Here is a 19,225-nt window from a genome sequence, read left to right as displayed (position 1 = left end):
GAACTTGCCTTAAAGAAAGGCCTAATATTTCAGAACATTCAAAAATACTTCACAACCTGTGATCTGCCGAGTTAAATGCTGATAGCATTAGTGCAGAGGCAAATGCAACAACAAAACTTAATCAAAAAAGGTAATTTGTCATTTGAACATTTCTCTCAAGAATACTGGATACAAAAGAACAGAAGGCATACAGTATCTCAGTTGTCAAAAGTCTTGGTCAGACCTATCTGATGTACTCTACTGAGTTTTGGGTGGCACACTTATGGAGGACTTACAACACAGATTCATCAAAATGATGCCTGGATTTCAAGGGCTAAATCAAGGGGAAGATTCCATAAACCATACTTTACAATCCCTTGTGTTTAGAAAGCTGACATAATCTACGTGTTTGAAATGATTAGGAAATTTTAAAAGGTAGATGAGGTGAAGTGATTTCCTCTGATGGGTGAATCCAGGAGGGGATATTACCTTACAGTTAAAGCTGGGCAGTTTAGGAGTGAATTCAGGAATGCATTTTCTTCTCCACCAAGTAGAGTAGAAATCTTAAATGTTCTGCCGCGAAGCCCCAAGTGTTTTTTCAGGTGGGTATCCCACCCCTCTAGGCAGTTGGGCCTTTGCTTTAATTGTCTCTCAGAACATGGGCCTCAATGGCTAGGCCAACACTGGCTACCCATTTCTCTTTACCCATTTTCTACTCAGGCCCTAAATTTCCCTTCTAAATCTTACCAGCTTGTTCTCTTCTCCTTTGAAACATTTCTTTAAACCTCTATCTCTTTGATAAAACTTAACATCCAATATGGCTTGGTGTTAAATTTGTTCAAAAACTCGCTCCCGGGAACATCTTGGTAGGTTCTATTACCTTAAAAGCAAATCATTGATTTATTCTGGTGTCCTAGCTCAACATTTATACTTTGGCCTCGCTACTGATTGCTCCTCTAAAATCCAGCAGTATTAGGGTTAGACCATGTGAGGGAACACAAGAGGGTCAGCACAGGAATTTTTAAACTATTCCTTTCTTTACTCCAATTCCTCTTCTATTTATTTGAAGGCGTTTCCCTTGAAACAAAAGCAAACAGTGCATAAATTCAGACATTTATTTAAATTTAAGGGAACATAAATTGAATGAGTTGACCATCAGTCAAATGCCTAGAAATCTTCCTCACTGCCCTGTAAAGCGTACCTTCTTTGGAAACCTGGAAGCACTGTGACCAGAGTGCCAGATTAATATAACCTGTATATACAAAATGGCTTACGATCCACATGAATATCTCTGGATGACAGGAGTGCTGTGGTGCTGATGCCCAAACATTTGCTCTTTACTGATTTTGAAGGTGCAGAAATTGTCGGTTGCCAATGAAAGATTCCAGCTTTCCCAAAACGGATTATGCTTCATATAATTCATCCAACAGCATTTGAATTCAACACAGGTCACGAGTAAAGGAGGATGCTACACTGGATACTAGCACCCTAATTCTTAGATTAGCTCAAAGTTACAAAGCACAATGGACAAGAACTAACCACCAGACGAGGGTTCCCAGTAGACAGGCAAAGTGGACAACTTCATGAAAGTGAAGTTGCCACTCTTGGCAATGAAGAGAATGCGGATTTGTTAAGTCAAGCTCGGGGTCAAGAAGACTGTTTTGATGTGAAACAGTGGAAGGGAAAGGGGATGGAATCAACAGTAAGTGTGAACTAAGTCAATAAGGTCTACAGCACAGAAAAAGGCTCTTCAGCCTATTGTGTCCATGCTAGTCAAAAACAAGCACCTAACTATTCTGTACTGAAATACAACCTCAGGAATGCAACCAAATACACCATCAGGGAAGAGATTGAACCACCAGGATGTGGGCAGTTGTTGAAGTAGTCTGTAACAAAATGCATGTTGAAGTTTGAAGCTAGGATCTTCAAAAAAACAACTGGAGTCCCTTGAAACAAAGACAAAGTCTTAATGAACTTTGCTGATGGTTTTGAGTGTCAACTCTACCATCTGTGTAAGTTGCTGAAAAATGTGTGGGATCTGTTTTGACTACATCTATTTGATGCTCACTGGATTAGCTATTAACCACAGTTGGCTGTTCCTCAGTTACCTCATGCTACTTCTGGATGCTAGAATATAAAGCTGTACATGGATACTTTCCTTTCTTTATAAAGTTTACTCTTTGTTCAAAAATGGGGAATCTTGCAGCTTTATTGTCTTAAGTACCCAGGATCTCAAACTTCAACTATTTATAAAAGTTACCAGATTGTAACTAATTTAGCTGCTTCTCTGGAACAAAAACAAAAAAAAAAGAGAATGTAGTAGATTCATTTATTTAATGCATTGTCCCTTGGAACTAGGTACAGTGAAAACTGGATGATGTTGCCACATTCCAGCAGCATCCTGGATTACTGAATAAATTGTATAAATGGATAAATACTGAATAAGCTAATTAACTTGATATTACTAAATATGAAACAGCTTCAAAAGTTCATATTTTCCTCTCTGTAGATTTCACCCTCTCTACTCCAGGCGCTGCCATCCCACATCATCCCCAGGGCCCTGGCAATGTGCTCCTTTTCTGCCACCACTGGTGCTATTCCTTCTGCATCCACCACCCCCAAACCAGAGACAGTCATGCTGAGTGGGTCCTGCATCTCTTCAACACTGGACATTGACAGAGGGATCCTGGCTCCAAGTCCGATGCCGCATCCAGAGACGGAACAGGGATGGAGAGAGATGGGGCCCCAGCCTCCTGTGGGGGGGGGGGGGGGGGGGGGGGGACATCAGGAAGCTGTTCCAGGGCAACAAAAGCAAAAAAAAAAATCCACAACAAAATGATTGAATGGCAGCGCACACTGAACGGTCTAGTTTCTCCTCCTGTGTCTTATGGCCTGAAGTGTGGCTAATCACAGAACATGAGGTAATGAACCCGAAATCACAGAGGGCAGCATTTGTTACTTAGATTTTTCAAAATTCCTGAGATTCCACGAGATTGGAAATTACTATTAGAAACTCCTTTCTTAAAAATAGGGAGGGAAACAGAAAAGAGGAAACAACAGGGTCAGCTTAACATTGGTCAGAGGGATGATGTTTGAAGCTACCATTAAAGACGGTGTAGTTGAACACACAGAAAAGTTCAAGTTATAGGGCAGAGTCAAACGGTTTTGTGAAAAGGCAATTAGCTAATTTATTGGAGTTCTTTGAAGATGTAACATGCGCTGAATAAAGGAGAAACAATGGATGCATCATATTTCAATTTCAGAAGGCATTTGATGAGGTGCCACAAAAGTTATTGCAGAATATAAAAACTCATGGCATAAGAGGCAACAATGTGGGCAAAAGATTCGAGGAGAAAATGAGGACTGCAAATGCTGGTGATCAGAGCTGAAAATGTGTTGCTGGAAAAGCGCAGCAGGTCAGGCAGCATCCAAGGAGCAGGAGAATCGACATTTCGGGCGTACCTGAAGGAGGGCTCATGCCCGAAACATCGATTCTCCTGCTCCTTGGATGCTGTCTGACCTGCTGCGCTCTTCCAGCAACACATTTTCAGCTCTGGGCAAAAGATTGTCCAGATAACAGGAGAAAACAAGTATGGTTAACGAATGCTGTGCCACAGGGATTAGTACTAGGGCCTCAACATTTTCTTTTACAATTTATATAAATAACTTGGATCAAGTTATTACAAGTATGGTTGCTAGATTTGCTGATGACACTTATAGCTAAGGTGGCAAGTTATGAAGGGGATACAAAGGGGAATATAAAGGAATATAAATGGGTTGTGAATGGGTAAAGAACTAGTAAATTGAGTATAATGTGTGGAAAGTATGAAATTGTCCATTAGCAGAAAGAAAATGGTGGACAAAATAAGGACACTTCTTATTTAAATGGTGACAGATGGAAAGCAGAGATGGAAAGGGATCTGGATGTCCTGGTGCATGAATTGCAAAAGAGTAGCAAGAAATTGGGAAAGTTAATAGAATGCTATAATTTATTGCGAAGGGAATTAAATACATCAGAAGCAATTGAGAGAGAGAAAGTTGAGCAGATTAACACCTGCAATGCGCAGTTTGCTAATGAGGGAAGGTGAGATAACGTAAGCTTCTAACTACTGGAGCTTCAAAGAGCAAAAAGCAGCTTGAATGAAACAAAACCCTGAGGGGTCTTGTTAGCATTAATATTGAAAGGACACTTCTTATTGAGCAAATACACTGTATAGAACTGGGAATCACTGTTTCAAAATAATGAAATAAGGGGTTGTCTATTTAAGACTGAAGTAAGGTGATTTATTTTCTCAGAGTTGAGTACTTTTGGAACTCTTCCTTAAAGGCAGTAAAAGTAGAGTTTTTGAAATTTCTTAAGGCAGAGGTATACAGATTATTGATAAGCGGGGCAGGGGTGGTGAAAGATTATGGTAAGTGGTAATGTGGAGTAATCTTACTGAATGATTGGAGGAGTTGAATGGCCTGCGTCTGTCACAGTCTATACAAAACTGGGGATCATCTGTTTTGTGTTTCAGATTCTCAGCAGTCACATGTATTCTACTCTCTTGGAAAGGCACCCCAGTTATTCATTTGAGAAAGTGTCCATATTGACTCATTATTTTATTTAAGGGACAGGGAGCTGACAGGTCTGGGCAGTTAGAATTCCGTGTAGCCTACACAGCTGTTAATCCCAGTCACAAAGCTCTAAAAATGAGTTAACACTGTACTTGGAGTTGCTCAGGCAATGTGAGGAATTTAAGTTATGTATTCAATCTCCTGCATATGTATTTTCATAAGGCAACGTCTGCAAAGAGGTATCAACGTAAATCATTGAAAGATTTCCTTTCAGTATAGAAGTGAAGCAGTTAGAAATGTGGGTGCAAGAACTAAATCATCATCTTGATTTTGCAGAATATTCATGTATTTCTTAAATTCTTCAACAAATTGAGCAAAATACAAATTGATAAGAGGAGTCAGACTATTCATAAGTAAAATCAGGAAGTAGTTTCTAAATACGAAGCTTTGTGGATATCTGGAATTTACATCAATAAAAAGAACAAAACAAGGTTGCTGGTGCAGAGTTTTGATCGGAGCTCTCAAGACTGAGGTCGTTAAATTTGAGGAGAAAGTGAGGACTGCAGATGCTGGAGATCAGAGCTGAAAATGTGTTGCTGGAAAAGCGCAGCAGGTCAGGCAGCATCCATGATTCCTGAAGAAGGGCTTATGCCAGAAACGTCGATTCTCCCGTTCCTTGGATGCTGTCTGACCTGCTGCGCTTTTCCAGCAACACATTTTCAGCGTCATTAAATTTGAGCTGGGTATGGGCATCAAGAAAAGGTGGGCAAACAAAATTCTGCTACAGATAATCCTTACTTCAGATGCATGTAATTTGATTGATAATACAGGCTCAAGGGGCTGAACATCTCTTCCTGTGGTACAGCTTCACCAGATGTTTAGGAGGCATATTGAGTGCATACTAGCAATCACACAAGGCACTGTTGGAGACAGGATATGTGCAAGTGCTGGAAGTAGCTGAAGAGTGGCAGTCAAGAGTGGGGTGCTGGAAAAGTGCAGCATCTGAGGAGCAGGGAAAAAAAAAATCAACATTTTGGGCAAAAACCCTTCATCAGGAATGAAGAAGAGTGGCAACTGCTTTGCAACACTAAGCTGAATGTTAACAGTGAGTATCCAGACAATAATTTGAAGCGGACTAAGGGAGCGTCAAAAGTGAGAGACTATTTGGGACTTCATAGGAGGCACAGCCAAGAGTGTTAGGAAATCAAGGGAAGGGTCGGTGCAAGCAAAGAGGTAAGCAGCTATTTGCAAGAAAGAGCACTTGACAGAATGGACTGCATTCAACTTAACTTTGCCAACATCCATTAACAAAGACAGATCAGGTTAACATGAATAAAGAAGGAAATGAGCAAGTGAAGATGGCCTTGTCTGTGAACAAGAGCCAGAGTTTACAGAGACAGCATTGAGAATAAGTTGGAGTGAAGACAGCAGAATATTAATCAGTGCACACAGCAGCATTTCATAGCCAACAGAATTCAAGGAGGGAATATTGCCTAGTTCAGGCTCAGTGAAGATTATTCATCCAATGCTAGCTCTTCAAGTAGCTTGTTCTCATCTTACTTGCTCTAACTTTTCCCCTCTTTTGTATATCTTTCATTTTCAAACTATTTATCCCATTCACTTCAAAATGATGTTTTTAGCATCTGTTTTGTGGCAAAGCATTAGACGTTCATACATCTCAAGGTCAAAATTTTTTCATGCTTTCTGTTTGAATCCTCCATCTAAATCCCATCATGGGATCAACAGGCTGTGGGGAGGTACAAGAGTAGGGGGAAGGGAAGGGATATTAAAGCAACAGCTCAGATGCTTCCACTCCATTCAAATCAATGTCTTCCTTCACTTTGATAATGAAGGAACAATGACACCTGCAGGAGCATTTATGGCAGTACAGATCATTTTAATATTTTAAAATGAAAACTGATGTTTGTAAAGTTTGAAGTTGCAGTTTGTGTCACTGGAGTGTCAGCAAACACTTCAGTTGTATTAGCTTAACTCATTTCCTCTACATCACCATGATGATCTAATTTTGTTCGACAGCTCTTCAGTGTGAATTTTTACAAGATTAAAGGCACAGTAAATGCTGTTGTTCAAACACTGGGCCATTTCCTCTGATTTACAATAGTTCAATGCTACTTGCATTATCAGCCTAACTGGTGCAGACATTTCATGAACTGTAGCAGTTTTCATGTCTGACAGGCCACTTCAGTTGTACAATAAAAAAAACAAATCTCACAACTTCCAAACATTGAACCAAAACTTTTATTTCTCAATATATTAGACATAAAGAAACAATGGATCAAAATAAATTGATCATGCACATGAATACAAAAAATAAAAGTAAAATTGCCAAAATACCACATTTACGAACTGGGACATATCACTTTTCCCTATACTGGTTTCAGCAGTACCAGGGCACTGAAATGACAAGTGCTGAAATAAAACAAACTGAATTTTTGCATACTACTGAATACCACACTCACATTTAAATTCCTCACTCGTCAAATTTAATTCAATGATGTACAAATCTGTTAAAACGTCATCAAAAAATTATCAAAGTTAGAAAGAACCCACAAGTTAGTTAATTGCTTTTTGCAAGTTATTGACAAGAACTCCAGCAGTGTAGGGTTGCAGTTTGCAAGCTCACTGCTGCACAAGTTTTCAATGGAAGAGAGTTACAGTTTCAAACCACAGATTAAACTGAATAGTAAGTACACGGTGTTTACCTTCAGGCTGTTTAATATTTCAGTGTTCTGAATTCTAGGACACTTTTAATCTCAGCTCAGCATTCACTCTCAGTGCCTTTGGGTCCTGCATTCAAACAGTCTGCAGCACAAGAGCTTTCAATGCTTATAAAAAGGGCCCTTGAAATTGTTTGGTCTGATGTTACACAGTAAAGGGACCAACTGAACACTGCATAAATTAAGGTACAAGCGAATAGTTGATGATTTAAGAAATACACAGACATTTTGCAAGGTAGAATTGGTACAAAGGTCATTTAAACCTGTAAGCCTACTGAAGAAAAATTCACAAACCTTCCAGCTTAGCTCAGATATAATCTCGATCATGATCCCCAACCATTCACAGATGCAACTCAATTTGCAGAATTAATGTTATTAACTACATTTGTCATACTAATGTTTAAGGGAAGGCCATAGTGGTTTCTGATAATCTCATTAATGCTTCACTATAGGATCACCAAGGGATGTTCAAGAATGAAGTAGATAGCCTGCTAAATGGTCAAACCTAGGAAACTGTCATATGACTAGGCATGCATATTTTAGGCTTAAGGGTAATGCCTCCCTCTAGGGGAGAAAGCCTCCAGTTTATAATACCTTTCACTACCTCAGGACAACCCAAAGCAAAGCGATCTCCAGTCAATGAAGTGCTTTTTGAAGTATACTTACTATTGAAAGACAAGCACAATGTAATTTCTATTAACAAAGTGTAATAGCTGGAGCATTACATTCAGCAAGACTGAACAGAAAGGCTGTTATTTGATCAGGGGCATTGACCAAGTGACCTTCAAGGTAATATAAACATAATGGCTTGCAAATAAGTAGTCTTCAGAATAGTTACTTAAAAACAAGACAAGACTGATTCATTCTGAAGTAGTTTAAAGGAAACAGACAATTTTTCTGGTGGTTTCTTTATATACGCTTTTTTAAGCCGAATTGAGACAGCAATTTGAACACGGCACAGAAATGCAATGGGCAGGAAATACACATTGTGTTTTTTTTTGAAAGAATGACTGCCAAATTTCCTGTGGAATTGCTCACTGCAAATTACAAGATAGTCATATCAAGCTTTGTATTTACATAAAAGATAGGGACAGTGTCTTTGCCTCAAGATTGCAAAACTCTGTTAGGATCACTTAACTCACTCAAGCCCTGGATTCACTTGTGTGAAGAAAAGAGTTATTCAGAAGACTAAGTGAATTATTAGTTTGAATATACTGATTTTATCAATAACACTGTTCATCACACATCATAGGCAAGTGACACACTAAACTGGAAGTTCAAACACATCCATATATTAATATTCCTCAAAAACCTGTTTGGCTTTTGTACCAAGACTACCATAAAAGGCTGCACTGAAATATTTAACCACTGAAGCGAAATGATTGGCGGATTTGTTATAAAATCAAGAGACCAGCTACTTGATATTAGGGGGAAGAAACACTACCAACATCTGGCAAGCACTGCAAATGGTCTTCTTTCAAAGAATCCATTTCCAAGTGCACAACTATCAACTTATTTGGCACTGCTGAACAGGTTGAATAATGTCAGGAATAAATTATGCTGACATGCCTAACAGAACAGATTAGGCATGGAGAGCTAAAGGACCAAACACGCTAGGGCAAGCAAATGTACTGCAAACTTAAGGCACAAATCTTCCTACTGTTGTGCTTCTACCATGTATACTCTGAACAGGGACCGACTTGTTTACACCAGAAACAAAATATACAAAATCATTAAATATTTTTATCCATTGCTAGAGCCTAAATTCCACCTTCACTGACAACCAGCTGGTCCCAGATCCAGAGGTACAAAGTTTCCTGAAACTCAATTTTAAAAAGGATATAGCACGTTGATAGAAAGGATTTCATTTTGTAAACTTGTCCCATCAGTTTTAGCATTCCTGATTCTGCATTAGAATCTGTGATGAAACAACTCTGGATGCCCTGTGGAAGGCCGGAGGTGGTGCATGCCAGTTGGTATTGACAACTGATGTAGCACTCTGATCAAGGAGAGTTCCTTACAGCAGTGATCAGAGCCTGTCCTGGTTTGACACGTCATGAATTAACAGCAGTGTCTCCGTATTCCTCATTCCAGCGTTTGTACCCCTCTAGAGTCTGAGGGCCGACACTGCGCTTGATCTTCCTACGTGAATCTTCAAAGTCTGACAGTCTGATCTTTCTCACCTTGACAGACAAGCAATACAAGGTACAAAGTCACATTTGGTTAAGGAGCAAGTAATCATACACAATATTCGCTTGCCGCTCAAAATCACTGCACGCCATTCTTATCTTTTGCTTTGCCTCCTTAAAAAAACATTGTAAACCATCAGTTATTGATGGTTCTTATTAGCAAAACAGCTAAAATGTTCAAAATCCCCATCTCCAAAATGCTTCTAGTATACAAAAATATATGAAATGAATACCAAAGATTTTACACATGGAAGTGTTTTAATCATAGGAATAGATGTGAACTTACCTCACTAGCAGCCATATTTCTCACTTCTTCTGGCTTTAGCTCTGAAAGGAAAATAAAAACCCATCAACTCTTACTTCAAACCAGAGTAAGTGAAACAAAAAACAAAAAGCACTGACAAATTGATCTCTGAAGTGGTGCCAGTTTCAAACAACTATTACCTTTCAATAGCAATAATGGATGAACAATAAACACTTTTTTTGTCACACCCATAATTCACAAAATTAATTTGAAAAAGAATGGATATTGACATCCGTACATCAGCTGAGTTGGAGGTATGCCAGGATTGAAGATTTCAATGTCATGGCAGAAACAATAGCAAATGAAGCCTCCCATGTACTGCAGAGTTGATTCTCCAGTAAAATACAATTCAATGGGAAATAGCTACACAATACAAGTTAACAGGTAAAATCTTAGTCATTTCTAACAGTTTCAGGTATCAGAATTGGAGGATAAAGTGCTTTTTAAAAGGCAGACATGGATCAACTGAAGTAGTAATGTATCCAGTTCTGGGCACTATACTTTTGGAAGTCAGTCAAGACCTTTACAATGATGCAGAACACGTTTACTAGAATGGTACCACAATAAAATGATTATATTATGCACAGAAACTGGGAAATAGGGGAGTTGAGTGCCTGAGAGTAGAGGAAACAACGGAAACTTTAATGTTCAAAATTATGAACGGTTTTAATGCAACAGATGAGGAGAAATGCTCCCAGAGGCAGAAGTATCACAGATCAAGATAATCAGCATACGAACCAAAAGAGCGAGAGGAAGATTTTTTTTAAAATGCTGTCAATCATGATCCTCTAGTATGTGTTATCTGGATACAGATTTACTAATAAATTTCCAAAGGCAACCAGAAAAACATGCAAAAGTTAAGAGATTAAAGCACAGGAATGGTATTGATGGGAACAGGAAAGTGTCAACACAGGTACCTTGGGTAGAATGAACGATCACTTACTATGGTGCAGCTTTCTAGCCTGTAACACATCACATACCTCGAATTGGACCCAGTGCTGCATCCTTTGCTAATGCAGTCAGGTCACTCCCTGAATACCCTTCTGTCTGCCTGTAAAGAGGAGTGGGTCAATAAAATATACATTCACATATGCATGGAGCCCCTGTTGAAAATATTCAGTGTTTTGCATTAAACAGAGACCAGAAAGTACATTACTAAAGAACATTAGAGGATTTAAAAGGAATAATACAGAACTGTGTTCTAGCACAAACTATCGCATGTCAGTCAAAAGCAAAATACTGTAAATGCTGGAAATCTGAAACAAAGATTTGCTCAAGAAAACTTGCAGTCTGGCAGAAAAGTCACACCAGACTTGAAATGTTAACACTGTTCCTCTGTCCACAGATGCTGCCAGACCGGAGGTTCTCCAGCATTTTCTGTTCAGTTTGTTTCTATTTTCAATCAAGCTGCTCCAACAATATAAAACTAAATATCTGTCTCAAATAGAACATAAAAACAAGGCAGAGTACTTAGGAGAAGGGAGTCAATAGTTTGGATGCGAGAGAGAATTATTGAGTGGCTTGTTAAAGGAGGAAAACAAAGTGAGGGAATTGGAGAGAAAGGTTTAGGTTGCTGAAAGGTTAGTGAATACATAGGTAAGATTCAGAGAACCAGAGTCTGGGAGGTTGAGTCAGAGTTCACACTGGAATGAATGTATCAATATTGGAACACATCAGAAGATTTGCCCAGAAAATGATGTCCCTAGAATCTTAAACCACTTTAGCTATATAAAAAATGGAAATATATCAGGACTCATCTAACTAGCTGATCACTTAAGAAGTCTTGCTATTGTTTCAGATATTGATGTATTTTAATGTTTAACCATCCTATGTGCACGTCATGCACTACGACATCCATCATCTTCATTCCAGAATGCAATCAGGAATTCAGTATAATTTGAACCTTCAATGATTTGTGGGGAATCGTGCTGATAGTGCCTCATTAAAAGATGATTTTTCAGTTGTCTCAGCCAGATTTGGAATGATAGCACCCAAACTTCTGCCTTCACAAGTTACATAGGAGCATAAGCATTAAATAAAGCTACACTGTTAAACATGGTCTTTTTCAGACCTCCAAGCTCACTGATTTTAACCTGGACAAAGCAATAATGTTAAAGGGGACTGAACTGTCTGGTCATCGATTGCCAAAGTCTGGGCATCTTTGAAAGTTATACTTATATGGAATTCATGGGGTAGATTCTGGTTATGAAGAGGATTGTAGAACGTAAGATTTAAAGGCATCTCATTTACACCAATTTCAATCTAGATAATGTTGGCATATTGAAGAAGTTGAAAGCTGTGGGTCAAATTTAGATGGAAATACAAAGGTTTGCTTCAGGAGGTCATGATCGATTTAAAAGTTATACTTCTATTTCTTCTTTTTAAAAGAGTATAGCAAGGTTGACAACTGCTGCCTATTCTATATAATGTTTTATTAACCATAAGGGATGATTTCAAAATGTCTCTTAACAATTCTGAAGATGTCACAAACCTTTGAGCTGTTTTGACTTTTGCACTCTACTCACCATGTTGAGCAATCAGGTACCCTTACATTGCTCACTGGATAATCTCAAAAAAGGTAGAGTGCAAGACAGAAAATAGGGAGGGGAGTTCATTCGGTTCCTTATCCATCATCTACATCTTAACTCCATCTACCTGATACAATGGGCATCCGTCTCAACTGTTGGTTAACATTGCAAGCTGCAAGTATTAAATTGTCACACAGGACCAAATAGAACTCAAGCCTCATTTGTTCATCTGGAGGACTTCGAATGCATGGTTTGCAACAAAAAGGTTTTGTCTGACTAAATGTTAACTCCAGGAGCAAAGGAAACATGACTGCACGAAGTGTCAACTCTGGTCTACTGAGACAACATGAAAACATCACTGAGCATCACACTCCAAAATCCCCAAGTCAAGGGACGAAATAGAGATATTGGTGAGAATGCCTACTATTCAAAGATTCCATAATTTTGAAAACTAGACATAGAAACTGCGACTTTGGATTGGAAACTTCCATTGCACAAAAGGGAGAAACCAGAAAGCCACAAGCCAAATCAGTTTGATACTAATTGTGGGGAAATTATTGGAACCTATTGGTGACAGAATGACCAAGCTTTGGATTAACTGATCAGAATAAAAAGTGGACTGCAGATGCTGGAGATCAGAGTTGAAAAGTGTGGTGCTGAAAAAGCACAGCAGATCAGGTTGCATCCATGGAACAGGAGAGTCAACATTTCAGACATAAGTCCTTCAGAGACAGATTGTGAAGAATACAATAGATTTTACCATACAAGTTACTTTTCTTGAGGATCACACCCATACATATACAATAGCAATGAATAATATTCTGTAAGAAAGATTAGCTGCAAAAATTAGATTGTGCACCCTTATAATTTAGATAGCCAATTATTTGGAGGTAGGAGATGAGAGTGCGGATAACTGGATTGTTCACTGATACTGGCAACCTGTATTCTCTGCAGATCAATTCTGGGATCTCAGCAGCAGACAAGCTATTGAGCTGCCAGAGGAAGTGGTGGAAGTTGGTGAAATTGCAACATTTGAAAGGCATTTGGAAGGGTATATGAATAGGAAGGGCTTGGAGGAATATGGGCCGGATGGTGGCAGGTGGGACTAGATTGGGTTGGGATATTGGGTCGGCATGGATGGGTTGGACCGAAGGGTCTGTTTTCATGCTGTACATCTCTATGACTATTTGATACTAAGCATGAAAAAGGGACAAGTCATGGCAGGAGAGCTCAAAGCTGTGGTGTGCTGCCTTGCTCTACTTGGGAAGACAGGCACATTTCCTGTGCCCAGAAGTAGCAAGTTTGCAGGAAGAGTTTCCAACTGCAGCTTCTGGAAGCCTGGGTTTCATGCTGGACCAGTGGCTGGTTACATTATGGAGCAACTGCAAAACAGAGAAAATTGTAGAAAGCACACAGACGGGTGGTCACACCACAGGCAAAAAAGGACAAGGCAGGAATTGCAGAAATCCCCTGTGACCATTCCCCTAAAAACAGTCTGGTAGGTTAGTCAGTGTGGACTTGTTGGGTTGAAGGGCCTGCTTCCATACTGTTGGGAATCAATCTAATACTGTAGGAAATCTAATCTAGAAATGATACGCCACAATGGTATATTGCCTCCCTAGTGCTAGGGTCAAGATGTCTCAGAACAGTGAGCAGCCAATGGCTGCAGTACACATTGGTACTGATGAATGGAAAATATGGTACTCATATTTTTTTTAAAGCAAAGGCCGAAATGCAAAATATTTGCATTTTAGGAAGCAAGCCAAAAAATAGGACCTCAAAAATCAGTGCCAGTGCCACTTGCTACTGAGAGGAGAAATAGCAGGACACGTTGAATGAACATGTGGCTAAAGTTACGATGGGAGTGGGAAGGCTTCGGATTCCTGGGGCTTTGGGACCAGTACAAACTGGAAGGTTACACCCGAGATTAATACCATAGGGAAACTACTTGCAAAAGTGGTTGGGGAAAGTTTAAACTAAATTAGCAGGGGAATGGGAATTTAAGCAAGATTGGGGTGGAGGTGTCCAGAACTAGAGGGCATAGGTTAAGGGTGAAAGGGGAAAGATATAAAAAGGGACCTAAGGGGTAACGTTTTCATGTGTATGGAATGAGCTGCCAGAGGAAGTGGAGGTGGTAAGTGGCATAATTGCAACATTTAAAAGGCACCTGAATCGGTATATGAATAGGAAGGGTTTAGAGGGATATTGGCCAGGTGCTGGCAGGTGGGACTAGATTGGGTTGGGATGTCTGGCCAACATAGACAAGTTAGACTGAAGGGTGTTTCCATGCTGTACATCTCCAGCTCTGTTTTTGTCTTTTGGCTAACAAACACAAATAGAGAAAAAGGGGAACAAGAGAAGTGATGGGCAGAATCAAGGGCCAGAATCAAACAAGGCCACAGTAAAAAAAGAAGTGGGAATGGGACAAGGAACATTAAAAAGTCTAGGCTTTGTGTCTGGACGCGTGGACCATACAAAACAAAGTAGAAAAATTAATCATACAACCAGATGTAAATGAATTGGTATGACAGAGCTGGCTACAGGGTGACCACGGATGGGAATCAAACATCCAGGGGTATTCAATATTCAGAAAGGAAAGACAAAAAGGAAAAAGGTGAAAAAGGTTAAAGAGGATATAAACACAATATTGCGGAAAATCACAGAAAGTTAACAGACAGGTGCAGCAGGCAGATAGGCAAACTGTACGTTAGCTTACACAGCAAGAGGATTCAAGTACAGAAACAAGAATGTCTTGTTGCAATTGTACAGGATATTTTTGAGGCTACATTTGGAGTAGTGTGCAGTCTTAAGACTCCTTATCTGAGGAAATTAAAAATCACAACACCAGGTTATAGTTCAACAGGTTTAATTGGAAGCACACTAGCTTTCAGAGCGTCGCTCCTTCATCAGGTGGTAGTGGAGGGCTCAATCCTAACACACAGAATTTATAGCAAAAATTTACAATGTGCTGTAACTGAAGTTATACATTGAAAAATTGATTATCTATTAAGCCTTTCATCTGTTAGAATACCATGTGTACTATCACAAAACCTTTTTTTAAAAAGTTGCATTCTCAGGTTAGCTGTTAACAATGGGGATAACTAGACAATATGTTGAAGGTGCAACATATTGTCGGAGCTATCCCCATTGTTAACAGCTAATCTGAGAATGCAACTTTTTAAAAAAGGTTTTGTGATTTGCACATGAAAGAAATGAAACGATCATGGTATTCTAACAGATGAAAGGCTTAACAATCAATTTTACAATGTATAATTTCAGTTACAGCACACTGTAAATTTTTGCTATACATTCTGTGTGTTAGGATTGAGCCCTCCACTACCACCTGATGAAGGAGCAATGTTCTGAAAGCTAGTGTGCTTCCAATTAAACCTGTTGGGACTATAACCTGGTGTTTTGTGAGATTTTTAACTTTGTACACCCCAGTCCAAAACCGGCATCTCCAAATCATATCTGAGGAAGGATACTGTTGTTATAGAGGAAGTGCAGCAAAGATTTACCAAATTGATTCCTTGGATGGCAGAGGCGACATAGGAGGAGAGAGAGCTGGTTAGGATTGTGGTCACTGGAGTCAGGAAGAATGATGGGGCTTCTCACAGAAACCTATAAAGTTCTAACAGGACCGACCAGGTTACATGCAAGGAGTCAGAATGGTGAGGAGGTCCAGAACCAGGCTCATAGTTTAAGAATAAGGGGGTAAACCTAGAGGGGGGGGTGGGGAAGAGACAGACAGGGGAGACAGACAGGGATCCTATCTGCTTTGTTTTTGCATTTAAGAATAATCTGATTTTATGCCAGATACTTACAGAAGAGATAATATTACATACAACTCACTTCACTGCCCCAATGTAGGTGGTTGATGGATCAACCAATGAAGATTAAATAGATTTGACAGGGTAGGTAGAGAGAGATTTTTCCTCCAGTAGTGGAATCAAGAATAAGGAATTAGATTAAAGCCAGGCCATTTAGGAGTGAATTCAGGATAGCTTCAGTTATGGGACTGCCAAAAAAAGTTAATAATATGAAACAGAACAAGAATGCCCTGAAAAACTAGGCAGACAGGCAGACCTTAATTACAAATGACTTACTTGGCCAGATGTTCAAGGTCCTTTCGACTTAGCGGATTCCCATGTTTGGCCAAAAGATTTGTAATCAGCAACAGCCGTGTCTGCAGAAGAAGGGAACAGAAAACAAAATGAAAGTTGCTCTACAAAACTCTTCAGAAAATGAACTACACAAATTATATGATATACTATTGCGGTGTTCCTTAGTTGAAGAATTTATACAGTGAACACAAGGAGAGAGGACTAAAATAGTGAGTTTATTAAACATTTATTAGAACTGATTGGTTCCCATAATCAAGAACGTAAAATCTTAGATACATTTACTCCAACCCAGTACTCCAAAGTTTGCACAACTTGCTGTTCAGGCAACATCACCCAAGGCACACAATGCATCCTCCTGCAAACAGGTTTGTACGCCCACTTTATGCATTTTATTTTTAGACAAAAATGCATGAAACAAGCTAAAGAGAGGAGTACAAAACAAGCTTTTTTTTAAAATTAGTAATCCAATAGTTAAAAGGTCATCCTCATATCTAATAGTTCAATTATAATATTAGGGTTGGTTAAAGGATGAGCCAAATTTACAAATCTGTCCAGTCTAGGAAGCCATGATATTCTGTACCATATATATGAGTGGGTTATCACTAGTGCACATTGATAAATACACAATTTTAAACCAGGCTAAAATTTTTGTAATGCTTTCACATACTTTCTCATTTGGTAGTGAGACGAACACCCTCTTTGTAAAACGTCTGCAGATAAGAATGGAAAAAGATTACTTGCACATAATTACAGAATTGTTTTATATGAACTAGTTCATTGCATATTATACAAAACAAATTAACTCACCTAAATTATCTTCATTGTAAATACAAGTATTCATAATCTAAACACAGAATGACTCAGCAGAGCAAGGAGCAATTTGATCCACTGTGCCTGTCCCTGCACTTTCAAAGAGCTACCTAATTAGTAGCATACTCCTGGTCATTCCCCATAGGACATCAAATTGGTTTCCCTTCAAGCACATCTAGTTTCCTTTTTAGAAATTTCTGAGGAAAGGACATTGGCAATGTTATAACTATATATGGAGAATGGTGTACAATTGTGGCTACTAATCTACCCCAGACACTGGGGACAAAGTGGAATGCAAACTGAGACAAGACAAAAATTTTCTAAACATGTGGATGATAATGGAACTATGTAGGTTAGATGGTCTTCAGACTGGTTTCACAGCTTGGTGCAACATAGAGGGCCGAAGGGAAATACTGTAATGTTCTAGGTTCTAGAGTACCTATTGCATCAACTGAAAAGGGTTAATAAGGTCATGGTTTAATGACATGTTGGGAAGACAGCACTCCTAATTGTGCAGTACTCCTTCAGTACTGCACTGTAAGTGTTAGCTTTGATCCTAGTCTAAAATCTTTAATTTTGACTTGAATCCACTTCTGTGGCTCAGGTGGTTATGATACAACTGAACAAAATGAAAGACAATTTCAAATATGGATAATTCAGGAAATTGTATATTAAGGTACCATGGTTTGCTTTAACATCAAAACCTGCAGAGGTCAAATGTACAGCACAGAGTTTAATTTAAATGTAAAAAGCAGCTTTGTTAGTTAAGTTGCTGCAACAAAAACATTGAGACGTTCAAACACTTGCTGATAGATACACAGGCAGATTAAAATACACTTTTATCTCCAGGTTCAAAAATAAACTAATATTGAGCCAAAGTATCAAATGCTCAAAGATTGCTTAGAAAAGACATTTCTCAGCTGCAGGACTTTCCATATAAATCAGTGAAATGCACATTTAAAACAAACATGGTGTTTTTCCTAAATTTGATATCCCTAGTCTCAGTGCTGTGGTGGCACAGACTACTTACCGAAGGACAGCTTCATCTAGCTCCTGCGGTCTATTTGTTGCACCCATTACTAAAACTCTGTCATCCCCACTGGACTGCACCTAAAAATAAAGGAGATCTTGTAAAATACTAATATATTCAGATAGTTTTTTAAAATGGATTTTAATGTTTCTGATGATGTTCAAAATATCCGAACGTAACTGGAATTTTTATTTTGTCATTACTTCCCGGTAATGAAAGGATTCACCCTTCCACATGTTGTGTTTTTAAAAAAGGCTTGTATGATATTTCCATTTTTAACTACTTAATGACAGCACATATGTAACATATGATATCAGAAATTCAAACTCATGCAGCAGTGAGGCAAGGCATCAGCTGGTGCCCATGACTTTTTCCCAGATCATCATTGAATGATGCCAAGCACTCCACTGCTGGAAAAAAACAGAAATGGGAAGAATGACATATCTTTCCTATTGGTCAGATATAAATCATGTTGCTGCTGTATCAGAATTCAAAGACTAATATATAAGTTTATCTATAAAAAAATAGAAAAGTTGCATCAGGAAACCTTTTGAGTTTGGTCTTGAGATATGGGTGCTGTTGGCAATAGTCATTCCTTGTTGCCCTGAGACAATGATGTTGGGCCTTCTTCTCAAACCAGTGGTAAATATTTAATGCAATAATAAAAAACAAAACTGGTTAGATTACTTTATAAAGCAATCAAGAGTCAACCATAGAACATAGAACAGCACAGCACAGAACAGGCCCTTCAGCCCACAATGTTGTGCCGACCACTGATCCTCATGTATGCACCCTCAAATTTCTGTGACCATATGCATGTCCAGTAGTCTCTTAAATGTCCCCAATGACCTTGCTTCCACAACTGCTGCTGGCAACGCATTCCATGCTCTCACAACACTGTGTAAAGAACCTGCCTCTGATATCCCCTCTATACTTTCCTCCAACCAGCTTAAAACTATGACCCCT

At 39.0% G+C, this 19,225-nt stretch overlaps 1 protein-coding gene across 2 annotated transcripts in view; it reads right to left on the bottom strand.

Annotated features, from left to right (window-relative positions):
• Nucleotides 1-6,777: 6,777 nt before the first annotated feature.
• The window catches only part of spast (spastin), an 81,096-nt gene continuing 68,648 nt past the window's right edge, over nt 6,778-19,225 (bottom strand). For both annotated transcript variants that reach the window (XM_072559082.1, XM_072559088.1), the window contains 6 exons: nt 18,260-18,339; nt 17,087-17,129; nt 16,402-16,481; nt 10,748-10,818; nt 9,750-9,790; nt 6,778-9,457 (listed from right to left, as the gene is read on the bottom strand). In XM_072559082.1, coding sequence (XP_072415183.1) covers nt 9,329-9,457; nt 9,750-9,790; nt 10,748-10,818; nt 16,402-16,481; nt 17,087-17,129; nt 18,260-18,339 — 444 coding nt within the window. In that variant the 3' untranslated portion in view covers nt 6,778-9,328. The remainder of the gene's footprint in view (nt 9,458-9,749; nt 9,791-10,747; nt 10,819-16,401; nt 16,482-17,086; nt 17,130-18,259; nt 18,340-19,225) is intronic.

This window comes from Chiloscyllium punctatum, chromosome 3 (genome assembly GCF_047496795.1).
Source record: "Chiloscyllium punctatum isolate Juve2018m chromosome 3, sChiPun1.3, whole genome shotgun sequence".
NCBI classification, from domain to species: Eukaryota; Metazoa; Chordata; class Chondrichthyes; order Orectolobiformes; family Hemiscylliidae; genus Chiloscyllium; species Chiloscyllium punctatum.
Note: the sequence above shows the minus strand (reverse complement) of the source record. Positions and strands in the feature narration are given on the sequence as shown.